Consider the following 14,063-nt stretch of genomic DNA (forward strand, 5'->3'; position numbering starts at 1 on the left):
ATCTTCACAATATTTGTTCTTTTAATCAGGTATAGCAAAATCACACCAAATACAGAACATTATAGAACTTATCAAAACAGAATATTGAATAGAGCAATACAATTTAATCAGAACAAAGCAAAACAGTGATAACAATATTTGCCTTCAGAGAGATGGTAGAAGGAAATCCCCCATGTTTGCTATATTGCATATGGTCATCCAAGAGATGCTCTAATGTCTAGCTACCATTTGTTAATGGGTGGGATGGGATTATTGATTCTCAGCCCATGCACCAGTAGGCTGGGTAGGCTCACAGGGAGGCTCACAGCTGCTTACCAGGGAGACAACAGGGTTGCTTTGTTTCCCAGCACCCTAAGTTTCAACATGGTGTGGATCTCGGGAGATACTGGCTGGGTGTCTCCCGGGGCACCCAAATGGCTGGTGTCTTATGGGATCTCTGGCTACTCCCAAAAATGAATGAAATCTAAATATTTCAGGTTCTCCATTTTCTTTGTCTGCTAAAGGATTATCTTGGTATCAGACCATTTAGTAAAGAATGTATTGGTTTTATAACTAGGAGCACCTGTCCTTCACAAATTTAAAACTTGACCATAATCACAGATCACTAATTAGAGGAATAGCCAGCCTGAATATTAACCTGATGTGGGTCCAAGTTTTTCTGTTTTTGTATGAAAAATTTATGCACAATGTCCAGCAGTCCTCTCAGCGATAAGGTGCCCAAATTCTGGAATCTGAGAATTAACTTTGTCAGGGTTGCTTTCATGTCCTGATTTCTCAAGCTTTAGATGAAGGGATTGACCGAGGGTGTCACCACTGTGAAGATGACAGAAGCTACCATGTCTCGCACAGAGAAGGAGGATGAAGAGTGCATGTAGACCCCCAGGACTGCCCCATAGAAGAGGGAGACCACGGTGAGGTGGGACCCACAGGTGGAGAGGGCTTTCCTTATCCCCTGGGCTGAGGGCAACTTCAGTACCTTAGAGAATATACACACATATGAAACCACAATGCACATAAATGGTGTCAGAAATATCAACCCACCCTCAGTGAAGGCCATCAGGTCATTGATAAAGGTGTCAGAACAAGAGAGCTTCAGGACAGGGTAGGGGTCACAGAAGAAGTGGTTCACAGTGTTGCTGGAGCAAAAGTTGAGTCGAATAATGAGTAGTGTGTGCAGGAGAGCATGCAGGTTCACTGTGACCCAAGAGACGGCCACCAGGAGGACACAGAGTTTGGGCCTCATGATCATGGTGTAGTGGAGAGGCTGACAGATGGCCACGTAACGGTCATAGGCCATCACACTCAGGAGGAACCCGTCCATGTTGCCAAAAGTCACAAAGAAATACAACTGTGTCATGCACTGCCCATAAGAGATGGACTTGCTCCCCACTACGTGATTGACCAGCATCTTGGGGACTGTGACTGATGAGAAGCATACATCAGCACTGGAGAGGTTGGCCAGGAAGAAGTACATGGGCGTATAGAGCTGAGGGTCACAGCTGATGGCCAGGATGATGAGCAGGTTCCCGCTGAGGGTGACCAGGTACAGGCCCAGGAACAGCCCACAGAGAACCACTTCCTGCTGTGCGTGGGCAGACAGCCCCAGGAGGAGGAATTCTGTGACTGTGGTGTCGTTGAACCCACCCATGTCTGTGGGGCAGAAAATATATCCTATGAGATCATGTCAGCATTTGAGCAACAACATACACTTTGTAAGAATTATCCATTGGTGAAGAGTGAATTAAAATCAGTTATCGTGTGTACGTTTAAAGGCAATGCCTAGTATCAGCAGGGCTTGGTTACTAAGTGTTAGGGTGTTATTGATTCCACTCTTCTGAGTGTAACAAGTAGTTATTTTGCAATGCAAGATTTAACTTACTTTAACATTGAGGTGTTGCAGTCACTTTATAGGTGAAAGTTGGGTGTGGAGAAATCTCCCTATGTCACTCAGGCTGGCCTGGAACTTCTGGGCTCAAGGGATTCTCCCCTAGCAGCCTCCCAGGGAGCTGGGACCACACACAGCGGATTGAATGTGATTGGCTGCTGGTTATTGAAAGCTTTCCTTTCCTGGGTTTGGTGGTGATGTGAAAGAACCCAGGGCCTTGTGCTGGTGACACCTGTGCCGCACCCTCACCTCCCTGCTCCCTGCTCCACATACTGAAAACACAGCCAGTGACAACGTCTACCTAAGCGCCACACTGTCGAAATGGAAACATTTCCCATGGCGTTTTAATTTTCCCAGAATTTGAAAATTGTGCTGTTTGCTCCTTTGGTGTAGCAATTTAAATCCTGCTGGTGCAATACATGGCAGGAGCCCGCGGGGTCAGCGCAACTTCCCCTGCCCTGTCAGTGCTGCGCCTGGTCCCATCCCTGAGAAAATGGAATATGGATCTGCGTTTTCACTGTTTCCCTGGAGGAATTTTACCCTTACTGAAGGTGTGTCATCATCACATCTGTTGTAGTCAGGGGTTGTACACAGAGAACAACTAGGATTAGGACATGGAGTTTAAAATATTTTTATAATGGTCACCGGAAGTTAACACAGGAAAATGCAGGAAATCTATCCGCAACACCAAAGACATAGACTATTTAGTCAAGAGCCTAAACCTCACAGCAATGTTCCACTAAGTCCTAACACTTAGAGTCCAGATGAAAACAGGACTCTAAACAGCAGAGCTCAGGACCCCATGAGTCCAATTGGAGTCCTAGAGCCCTCAAGAAAGATTCACGCCAGTCTCTTTTACGGATTCGTGCCTGGAAGACCCAATGGTCAGCTGTGGAAGCCAGAAAGTCTATGCCAGCAGGATGAAGGAGCTGTGCTAGTGGGATGAGGGTTCTACACTGGAGCCAAGAAGTCACACTCACAACAAAGACCAGGGCTGTCCTGAAAAGCACCACAGCTGTCTTCAGCGACATGGAGGCCCCGAGCTCCTCTGATGACAAGCACAGTCGGGTAGAGGCAAGAAAGCAGTGTGATGAGTTCATCCTAGAGACCAAGCAGCAAGTCTTCCCCTCCAGAGCCAGGAAGCAATGCTCGATGTGAGGACCAAAGCCTCTCCAGAACCAACAGCTCAGACAGCAACTCGTAGGAGAACCCACAACGCCTCCTTAATACCTCAACCCTCAACACCTCCCTTCTTCTCCACCTATTTAGCCTGGCAACTTTCCTCAGGTGGAGCATCTTTGCTTAATGCCATGCTGATGTAATTTAGCTGGCTTTAAGTTGACCATCAGTTCTTAATCCATAACAACATCTTTCTGGGCACAAGATCTATCACGTCTCTGGCTGCAGGATGCTGGTCCTGGTCACCTTGTATACGGTGACTGCCTGCATGACTGTCGTATGCACCTGCTTCCTGCTCAGGGTGGGGGACTTCAGGTGACAATAGATGACTTTGCTGCCTGCTGCATCAGCTGCAATCTATGTTCTCATGTATCCTTCACTAGTGTTTTTTTTCAAAACAAACCTGTATGGCTTGTCTTAAAATCAATTTACTTTGGATACATGGTGGTGGCAGTATTAGCACCGCCTTGGGGGAATGGTTATGGGGGAACAAACACTTTTGTCAAAATCTTGGTACTAAGTTGAGCATTGATGAGAGACTCAAGCACACCTGGGCTCCCTTTCAATTTCTCTTTCAAAGGGTTGGAACTTGCACAACAAACAGGGCAAGAGACTTGGGCTTAGCACTGGGGCTCTGTGGGTGTCTCTTTCATGGTGGTTTAAGGTAACATCTGGTTCCACTGAGCCTGGTTCTCACTGACTCTTCCTCCAGCTGTTCACACAGACGCTTGGATGGTCGCAGTAGAGATCGCCACAGAGCCTGGCTGCTCTTCCCAGCACCAGCTCGTTAAAGATGAACTGCACCGAAAACTCTCTTCAGTGAAGGGGCAAATTGTTTATTTAAAGCATTTATTGTAATGAAATAAATAAAGGAAACTTAGATGCTAAAATATGACAAGAGAAATCTTCCTGGAACTTGGTATTTCTATGTTATTGAAAAATGGTGATCCAGAAAGATAACTTTTTCCTCATTTTTACTGCCATTGTCAATTTATTCTGGGAAAATTTTAGTATTGAATTTGGATTCATTTTGACAGGTTTTTTTTCAAAGCCACTGCATACTTTTTCTTAATGAAAAATTTTAAAATATTAAATTATGCATGCTAGATATCTACTGTCATTGTAGTTGGTTGGATCAACTTTCCTTTAATCTTGTAATTATTATGTTGTATTTTAATTCCATCCAAAAAGGATACACTCAGAAGGTACAGGTGTCTTCTTGACAATGCAGTTTATCATACAGTTAGCAAAAAAGTTAAATGGGGAAGATATTTGCTTTTATTAAATATTCTGAGATTTAGATAAAGAACATTTTAACTGAATGTCTACAGTGATTATTGTTTCCCCGAAAGTCAGTCTTACATCTTTTTAGGGTTTAAATGAAAATATTACATAAGAAATTACTAAAAAACAGAGGGGATAGATAATAAACGCATACAATATTAAATACAGTAATGTAGGTGTGGATTCCCAGGTGCATTTGAAGGCCCAGATCGACAGAGGAGGACTTTTTCCTGATGGTGATTGCCATAGACATGTGAGGATTTGTGTGGTTTTTACGTCTTGCCTACCACTGCATGAAACATTGGGGTTTTTCCCATTGTGTGTGTCATACTGTTTTGGGGGAGGGAAGTTGTTTTCTTCTGTTTCTTTTCTGCAAGTCCTACAGGGGGTAAATCTGTACTTTAGAAACACTTAATCATGTTTATCCTGTCTGAGACACGTAAGTAACATCTGAAGCATTACTGCTTTAGAATGTTCAAAGAAAATTTCCTGACCAAATTGCTTTGTGGAAATAGATGTGTTTACAATTTGAAGATACGTTTCAAACAGCAACCACTACTACAGCAACAAAAAAAATGGCACCCAAAGACCCAGTACTGTGAAATCACAGGACACAGAGAACGTATGCAGGGAAAGCAGCGGCACTAAGGGGCAGAACAGGGCCAGGACAGGAGGGGCTGACCTGTGTGCAGAGGACTTTCCTTAGGAGGACGGTGGCATGGAGCTGTTGGCTTTGGGCTTCTGGTCAACCTCAGGACGAGCCTCCACTCTCTTCCTGTCACCACTCTCAGTGTTTAGGTGTATAATGGCCCCAAAGACCCTGTGGTTGGAAGGTGACGGGGTTATACGGGTGCTTTTGTTGACTTCCTGTTAGGAGGTGAGGTCTGGGGCCATAACCCACGAGCGTTTATCTCTCTTCCTGCCTCCTCTTTCTGCCCTCTGGTCACCAGGAAGGGGGCAGCTGTCCTCCACAGGCTATTCATCTTTGCCTTTGTGTATTGCATCTGGCCATCCATGGACTAAAAAAGTGGGCCGAAATAAGTTCCTCCTTTGACTTGTAAATATTTGGTATTTTGTCGCAGTGATGAGGAAGGTGACAAAGAACCTCTCAGCCTAGTCGGCTTCTTCACTTCCCCCCACTGCTTAGTTTTCCATTCCCATCTTGGAGCTGGGCCTGCTCTCCTCTGAAGTGGGCAGCGCTGCCTGACGGCAAAGGCTTCTGAGCCTCGGGCCGAGCCACAGCTCCCCTTTGCCCGAGGATAGATGCAGAGGGATTTAAGGCCCTGGTTTTCCTAAGGTCACCCTGCCCCTTGGTGTCCACGCGGGTCAGCCTGTGTAGGAGGGCCTGTGCCCTCACCTGCTTCCCGGCCCCTTACCTGCTGCCATCTACCTCTATCAGAAGCTCACATGGAGTCCCGGCCTCTGCTGGCTCCCTGCTGGACCTGGAAGAGGGGAGACTCAGGACAGGGACTGAGAGCTGGGAGACTTCGCAGTCAGACTGGGTGAGACATTTACCCTGTGTCTCTCCTGGCCGGCCTGGAGGATTGGGATCCAGGGAGCAGATCCTCCCTCCTGGATTCAGAGTTTCCATGGCACTGTTACTAATTTGAGGTGCCCCCAGGGTAGATCCCTCAGAGGTCCTTGTTAGGCAGCTGTGTTCCTTATTTGCATTCTGCAAGGACACAGAAAATAGGATGTGCAGAATTCAGTTCTTATGCAAATAGCTTTGAGAAATCCTGGCTACTCAGCCTTCCTTTCCCTAGACTCCTCTTAGTTCCAGAAATCAAAGAGGGAGGGCAGGAAGCCTTCCTGAACAGAAAATAGTTAGCACCCAGAAACATCTTATCAGTTCATAAACTGCATCAATGATATAATAAATAGAAAAGAAGGTAGTTAACTTTGCAAGGAGAAAAATTTGACTAAATCGGTACTATTATTATATTACTATTGTGTACCTCAAAGGTTAACCAGTGCAGTAATCCAAAATGAATAGTGATGATTACGGATCAGGAGCTTGACCATGGACGTTAAGCCTTGAGAATATGAGAAAATAAATTTCTGTTGTTGAATCCATGCACTCTATGGCATTTTGTTATGGCAGCCTGTGCTTGCTAACATAATGAGTGTATTTTTAAACCATGAGAAGCTGGTAGATTGTTTTGCAATGTAACGGGGCCATTTGCAGGGCAGTAGAATTTGTATTTTTACCCCTCCTCATCCACAGCATTTCCAGGATCTTATTTATTTATATATTTATTTTAAAGGAAATTAACAAAACAAAATGGAATCAAACTAATCAGAACAGTATAATGAAAGTGATACAGGACTTCAAAACAAAATATGAAATCAACAGCGCGTACCAAAATGTCTCTTGTTTTCTTCAAAATGCCTGTCTATTCCATCAGGCATAATAAAATCAAATAAAACAGAACAATCAAAACAAAAGCATGAATGCATTATTGCACTTCAAAACAAGATAACAGCAAATCAACAATGGCTACCATAACACATTCTGTTATCTTTAAAATAGCTGCCTATACCATCAGACACAGTAAATCAAACAGAACAAGAGAATTAAACCACACTAGGTAATAATAAATTCAAAACACGATAATGGGAAACTAACAATGGTTAGCAATTTCCCTTTTACACGTTGCCTCCCCTATCATCTTCATATTGTACATTTTGGATCCCACTAACTCCTTCAGTTTTTTACACTAGGAGATAACATGATCTTCACCCATATGATTCCAAACCATTTCACCCATGAGACTGATCTCAAGTTGCATCCATTTACCTACAACAGCTTCAAGATTAGCTTTCTTTATAGCTGAGTAGCTTTCTAGAAGCATAATAGCTGGGTGGAATGGGACTTCTAATTCTAGTTTGTTGAGGAATCTCTACACTGATTTCCACAGTAGTTGTAACAGTCTACATTCCCATGAACAGTGGGTGGAGAAGGGTTCCTTTTCCCCCACAGTCCTTCCAACATTTGTTATAACTTGATTTCTTGTCTTGTTTGTTGCATTCACTGAAGGAAAGCATTAGGAACATATCCAGATCCTTCCAAACCAAGGTGATGGCTAAGACTGCTTTGTACTATGTAAATTTTCTCATGGCACTTTAGTTGAAGGTAAGGTAATATATATATATTTGGATCAACAAGCAAGATCCAACATTATGCTGCATACAAGAAACACATTTAACTTAAAAATAAATTCATACCCTGAAAGTTAAAGGATGGAAAACAATACTGCATGTGACAAGAACCCCCAAAAAAAGCAGGGGTAGCTATTCTATTTGCAGACAAAATTAATCTCAAGCCAAGACTGATTAAGAGAGATAAAGAATGTCACTACATCTTTGTAAAGGTAATGATCTAAGAGGAAGACATAACAATCATAAATATATATGCCATAAATATCAGTATATACAACTATATAAAACAATTACTGTGGGACATGAAAGATCAAATAAGCCACAATACAATTGTATTGGGAGACCTCAATATCTCACTGTCACAAAAAGATCAACTAGACAAAAAATTAATAGTGAAATATTAGAACTAAATCAAACTTTTGAACAAATGGACTTAGTAGATGTCTACAGAGTGTTCCACCTCATAACATCAGAATATACACCCTTCTCAGGGTGTATGTTTTCCAAAATAAACCATATACTGGCTCATAGCACATGCTTAAGTAAATGCAAAGAAATTAAAATTATCCCATGCATACATTTGGATCACATGCAATGAAATTGGAAATCCATGGCAAAGGAAACCACAAGAACTTCATTACAACATGGAAATTAGATAGCACCCTGCTAAACAACCAATGAATGCTAAACAACACAGATGAAACTAAACAAGAAATTAGACAGTTTTTAAATTGAATGACAATGACAGTGTAACATACTGGAACTTGTGGGACACAATGAATGCAGTCTTGAGAGGGAAATTTATAGCAATAATATCCATATGAGAAGAACAGAGCAAACGCATATAACTTAATATAGAACCTCAAACTTCTACAAAAAGAATAGCAGGCTAAATCAAAAGCTCATATGAGGGAGGAAATTATACACATCAGAGCAGAAGTTAACACATCGGAGACTAAACACAAAATGCCACAAAGAATCAATGAATCAAAGAATTGGTTCTTTGAAAGATTAAATAAAATTGACAAATTCTTAACCAACTTTATGAAAAAACAGAAAGACTCAAATCCATACAGTTAGGAATGAAAAGGGTGAAATCACAATAGACTCTGCAGAAATCCAGAAGATCATCTATACTTGCGTTGAAACCTTATATTCTACTAGGATGGAAAATACTAAAAAAATGGACAGATGACTAGATCCATTTGAATTACTAAAAGTGAATCAAGATGACATAAAAATTCAGTGAAATTGAAGATGTAATTAAAAACCTACTAGGGATTTAGCTCAGTGACACAGTGTTTGTCTGGTGAGTGTGAGGTTGTTGAGTTCAATCCCCGGTACAAAAAACTAAAAACACAAACAAATAACAACAACAACAACAACAAAAAGCTACCAACAAAGAAAAGGTCAGGTCCTAATGGATTCACTTCTGAATTCTACACCACTACTTCTCAAAACTCTTCAATGAAATTAAAAAGAAGCATTACTTCCAAATTCATTCCTGAAAGCAAGAATTACCCTGATACCAAACCAGAGAAAGACCCAACTAAAGAAAGAGAATTACAGGCTAATGTCCTTAAAGAACACAGATGCAAAAATCCTCAGTAAAATACTGGCAAGCAGACTGTAGCAAATCATCAAGAAGATTATACACCATGATCAAGTAGGATTCATCCCAGGGATGCAGAGATGATTCAACATACGTAAATCCGTAAAGGTAATATACCATATTAACAGATGATATTATGATCATCTTAATAGATGCAGAAAAACTTGTGACAAAATCCAACATTTATTGATGATAAAAACTCTACAGAATATTGCAAAAGGTGATCTTTACCTCAATCTGATGAAAGCCATCTATGACAAATTAACAGCCAACATCATACTGAGTAGGCAAAGACTGAAGCTTTCTCTCTATAATCAAGAACAAGACACGGATGCCCAAGTCTCCACTCATATTCAACATAGTCCTGGAAACTTTAGCTGAAGCAATTAGACCAGAGAAAGAAATCAAAGGAATAAGGGTAGGAAAGGAAGAAGCTCAACTATCATTATTTGCAAATGACATGATAATGTACTTAGAAGACCCCAAAAACTCCACCAAAAGAATAAAAAAGAAATACCTGGGAATCAATCAAACAAAAGATGTAAAAGATGCCTACATTCAAAACTATGGTATTTTGAAAAATAAGACTGAAGAAGATCTTAGAAAACAGAGATGTCCCATGCTATTCAGTAGGAAAAAGCAATATAGTGAAAATGGACATACTTCCAAAATTGTTCTACAGATTCAATGAAATCAAAATTCCAAAGGCATATCTCACAGAATTAAAGAATACAACTCTAAAATTCATCTGGAACCAGAAGAGACCTAGAATAGCAAAGCAATCCTCGGCAACAAGGACAGGACAGGGGGCACCAGAATCCCTGACTTGAAATTATGCTATAAAGCTACTGTGATAAAGACAGAGTGGTATTGGCAACAAACAAACAAACAAAACCCCCAAGAAACAGACTGAAGATAGTGGAAAAGGTTAGAAGACGCAGAAACAGCTCCAGACATAGTCAGCCACCTTATCTTTGACAAAGAGCCAAACACATTCACTGGAAGAAAGACGGCCTTTTTAATAAATGGTGTTGGAAAAAATGGCTCTACACATGTGAAAGATTAAACTGGACCCATAGCTTTCATCATTTACTAAGCCAAAATCAGAATGTATCAAAGAGAAATATTAAATCTGATGAAAGATAGAGTAGGTTAAACTCTTGAACACATAGGTGCAGCCGAAGATTTTATGAACAAAACCCCGATTACATGGGAACTATCACAAAGAATCAACAACTGAGATCTCACCCTATTGAAAAGTTTTTGCACAGCAACAGAAACCACCAACACAGTGAAGAGAAAACCCACAACATGGGAGAAAGTGTTTGCCTGCTATACCTCAGACAAAGAATTACTATGGAGAACATATAAAGAACTAAAGGAAAAATCATTCTTCCCAGATTAAAAGACCCAGTCTACAAATGGGCATCTGAGATGAACACACACCTCTCAGATGACTAAATACAAACAGGAAATAAGTGTGAAAAAATGTTCAGCATCTCTGGTCATTGAAGAGATGCAAATTGAAACAGCACTGAGATTCCCCTCACCCCAGAAAGAAGGGCTACTATCAAGAAATCAAGCAGTAACAAATGTTGGAGGGGCTGTAGGGCAAAAGAGAACCCTTCTGCACTCTTCATGGGAACATAGACTTGTTCAACCAGCGTGGAAATCAGTGTGGAGATTCCTCAACAAACTAGAGTTAGAGGTGCCATTACGCTCTGAGTATTTCTCCAGAAGAGTTAAAAATATCATACCACAGGGCAATATGTGCACCCATGTTTATAGCAGCACAATTTGTAACAGCTAATTGTGGGAAACAAATCAAATGCCCATCAATCAGTGAGTGAATAAAAAAGGTGTGATTTTTTTTATACAATAGAGTACTCCTTGGCTAGAAAGAAAGATAAATTGAGGCTTTCTTAGGTAAATGGAAGCAACTTGAGACCATACTCATGAGTGTAATAAATCAGGTTCATGTGTGTAAACATCATATTTTCTCCCTAGTGTAAAAAACTAAATGAATAAGTAAGATTCAAAATGCGCAATACATATTTTGAAAAGAGAGGAAACTGATCCACAGGAAAGAGCAACTGGGACAGGAGGAAGGATAAAATCCCTGTATACATATCCAGGATAGCTTAGATAATTGTACTACTAAGTTCTTGGTTCATTGAAAAGAATGCTTGGTGTTTATACTGTTTGATCAGTTTTCCATGCCTATAGCTTAAAATCTGAGCAGTTAACTTTGAAGATAACAGTATGCAATATATTAACCAGTGTCAACCTCCTATTATCTTGTTTTGAAATTCTGTTTCATTGTTTTTATTGTTCTTTCTCCTTAAAACACTGACCACACTATTATTTCACAAATATCAGTGATTTCTGGGTGTGGTGGAGCAGGTCTTCAATCCCAGCAGTCAGGAGGCCGAGGCAGGGGGATCTCCATGAGTTCGAGGCCACACAGGCAAGTTTGAGGTCATTCTGAATACACAGTGAGACCCTACCTCCAAAAGAGGAGATTCCTGGAGGCTAGAATTTGGTGGGTTTAACTGAACTACAAAGGGCACTCGGGAAATAGGTTTTGCAGGAACTGAGCTGCTCGATACTTTGTTTATAGTGGAAGCAAGGCGAAATGCATTTCTCAAAACACACAGAACTGAACAGTAAAATGGGTGATTTTTACCATATATAAGCTATGCTTAAGCATTTAAAGTCTAATAAAATTTATTCTGTATTATGTATGTTGGGTTCTCATTTCATCACTTTATGATCAAAAAACATGGCATATGAAGTATCTGTTTCAGGAAATTTAAGACTTTCACCATAAATACTAAAATATTGAATAATAGTTATTGTACTCTGAGATAACAAACATGTTTGCAATGCGTACAGGCATATAAGCTATCTTATTATCAGATATGTATAGTACAATATATGTGCATAATCTTCCATGTGAACATTTGTTTGAATTTTATGTTCTGTTTTTTATTTGAAAATTCAAATTCGCAAGAATTACTATTTGTTCTCAGTTTTGAGAGATGTTTTAGCATCCAAGTAAAATTATAGATTTGGTAAAATTCTTATACTTCTAACAGATTTCACCTTGTCCTTTTGTGCTTGTTTAAATTTCTTATATGGTTTTCCATTTTATAAAATATTTCTTATTATCAAAAACTATGCTCCCTTCTGCTCCCCCCACATGATTATTTTCTTAGGCTAGGAGCACCATGAGGGTAAGTTAAGCTGCTGAGATGGTGCCATGGGTATTTTGCACAAGAACTGAGATTCTCACAATCCTGTTCTCTGTCCAGACAGATTGCTAACAACAAACACCCTGTGTCCTTGATGAGGACCTCTGGGGCTGGTCCTCAGGGGCACCCAGACTTGGCAATGGTCCTCACAGAAGCCCTGCCCTGCAGGCCCCGAGAATCTACCTATGTGACTCAGGCCTCTGAGGTTGGCCCAGGAGAGCCCCCATCTCACCAGAAACATTCCCCCGAGGTGAAAAAGGCCCTTCTACTCTCAGCCCCGCTGCTGTGCAGTTCCTGTCCTCCCTGTCGCAGCACGGAGCCACAGAGATGCCCGCCAGGGGCACATAGCAGCCAGGTGAGAAGGGAGAAAGCCGGGATCGCAGCCCCTGCCCAGCAGCCTCATTCACAGAGACAGAGCAACATTCGCAGAGCCAGCCCACTGAGGCCCCTGCCTCTGCCATGGGCCAAGGGCAAAGCCTCTTGGCCTGCCGTGTACAAGCCTTCTTCTAGGAGATGTGCTGTCCCCAGAAGAAAGAACATTTCCATCACAGACAGGCAGGTAGTGGAAAAGGAAGAAGACAATTAGATTTCGTGACCCTAGAACTGTGACTGTAGGCTGTGACTGAGCTTGGCCTGAGCTGGAGCCAGGAACCCCTGCTCCAGGCCAGCCCTCTGCTAGGCAGGCAGCACCCCTGCCCACCTCTGCCTTTTGAACAGCTGCTTCCCTGTGTGCATCCTATAGTCAGCGACTGCATAACAAAGGGTGTCATGGTTAGGTGACTGGGTACCCCACGGAGGGACGCTGACTTGCCTTGCAATGCAGAGACTGAGAAGCCCACGTTTAACATCCAGGGGTTGTAAGCACTGTGTGACACAGGTGTGCATATCGGGTGGTGCAGCAGTCACACAGAGGTGTAGCTTGCAGAGATTAAAATACATGAAATCAGACATTAAATCATACACACTCATGGGTCTTGTCAAAGACAACGGGAGAAGCATCTGTGTGTGTGAGGGAGCCACATGGGAAGCCTGAGGTATGTCCAGCAGATGGGGGGTAAATATGCAGCCACAGTGAGAACTAACTGCGGGACTTACTGTGCCTGTGTCCTGAGTTTTCCTGCAGGAGCCCCTGTTGCTGAAGGTGAACTGTGAGGTGATAGTGTGTCCACCCCAAGATGCCAGGCACCTCTCAGAGTGCAGAGTAATCTGAGCTCGAGGGTCTCCATTTGCCTTCTGTTACGGTCTGTGTCTGGGTGGACCCCAAGGCTCATGCAGTCAAGGAGGTGGCTGAACCTAGCGATTGTGGTTGGTTCATTGTCTAGCCCTGATTTGTGATGTGAGTGCTGCTCCCACCTATGGGAGGAGCGCCATACAATGTAAGAGCGGGATGAAGGTGTGCTTTTTCTCTTTTGCCCTGTTTGCTTTTGCTTTTGTGGTTGCTGTGAACTAATGCCCTTGTGTCATACCGCCCTGCTGTGGAGCTAGCTGAGTACGGACTGGAATTTCCAAAAATTGTAAGATAAAAGTTTTCCTTCCCTAATTTTGGGGATCAGGTATTTTGTCTCAGCAATGACAGAAAACTAACCAAGATACCTTCCTAGTGATTGAAACTCCACAGGACCATTCCCACTGATGTCCCACTACCCACGTTCTCTATGACCCTCCACGGGAACCCATCTGTCCTGAAGGT

At 42.0% G+C, this 14,063-nt stretch overlaps 1 protein-coding gene across 1 annotated transcript; it reads right to left on the reverse strand.

Annotated features, from left to right (window-relative positions):
- Positions 1-755: 755 nt before the first annotated feature.
- On the reverse strand, positions 756-1,648 carry LOC100723217 (olfactory receptor 1361-like). The gene has a single exon (XM_013154761.2). The coding sequence runs from the start codon at positions 1,646-1,648 to the stop codon at positions 782-784; it is 867 nt and encodes a 288-aa protein (XP_013010215.2). The 3' UTR covers positions 756-781.
- Positions 1,649-14,063: the final 12,415 nt, after the last annotated feature.

The sequence above is a fragment of the Cavia porcellus genome, unplaced genomic scaffold, assembly GCF_034190915.1.
Source record: "Cavia porcellus strain 051 isolate PalLab524CR breed Dunkin Hartley unplaced genomic scaffold, mCavPor4.1 scaffold_19, whole genome shotgun sequence".
NCBI lineage: Eukaryota > Metazoa > Chordata > Mammalia > Rodentia > Caviidae > Cavia > Cavia porcellus.

Excerpts from the sequence above, each read along its gene's own strand:
- LOC100723217 (XM_013154761.2), bottom strand. The coding sequence starts at position 1,648 with ATGGGTGGGTTCAACGACACCACAGTCACAGAATTCCTCCTCCTGGGG.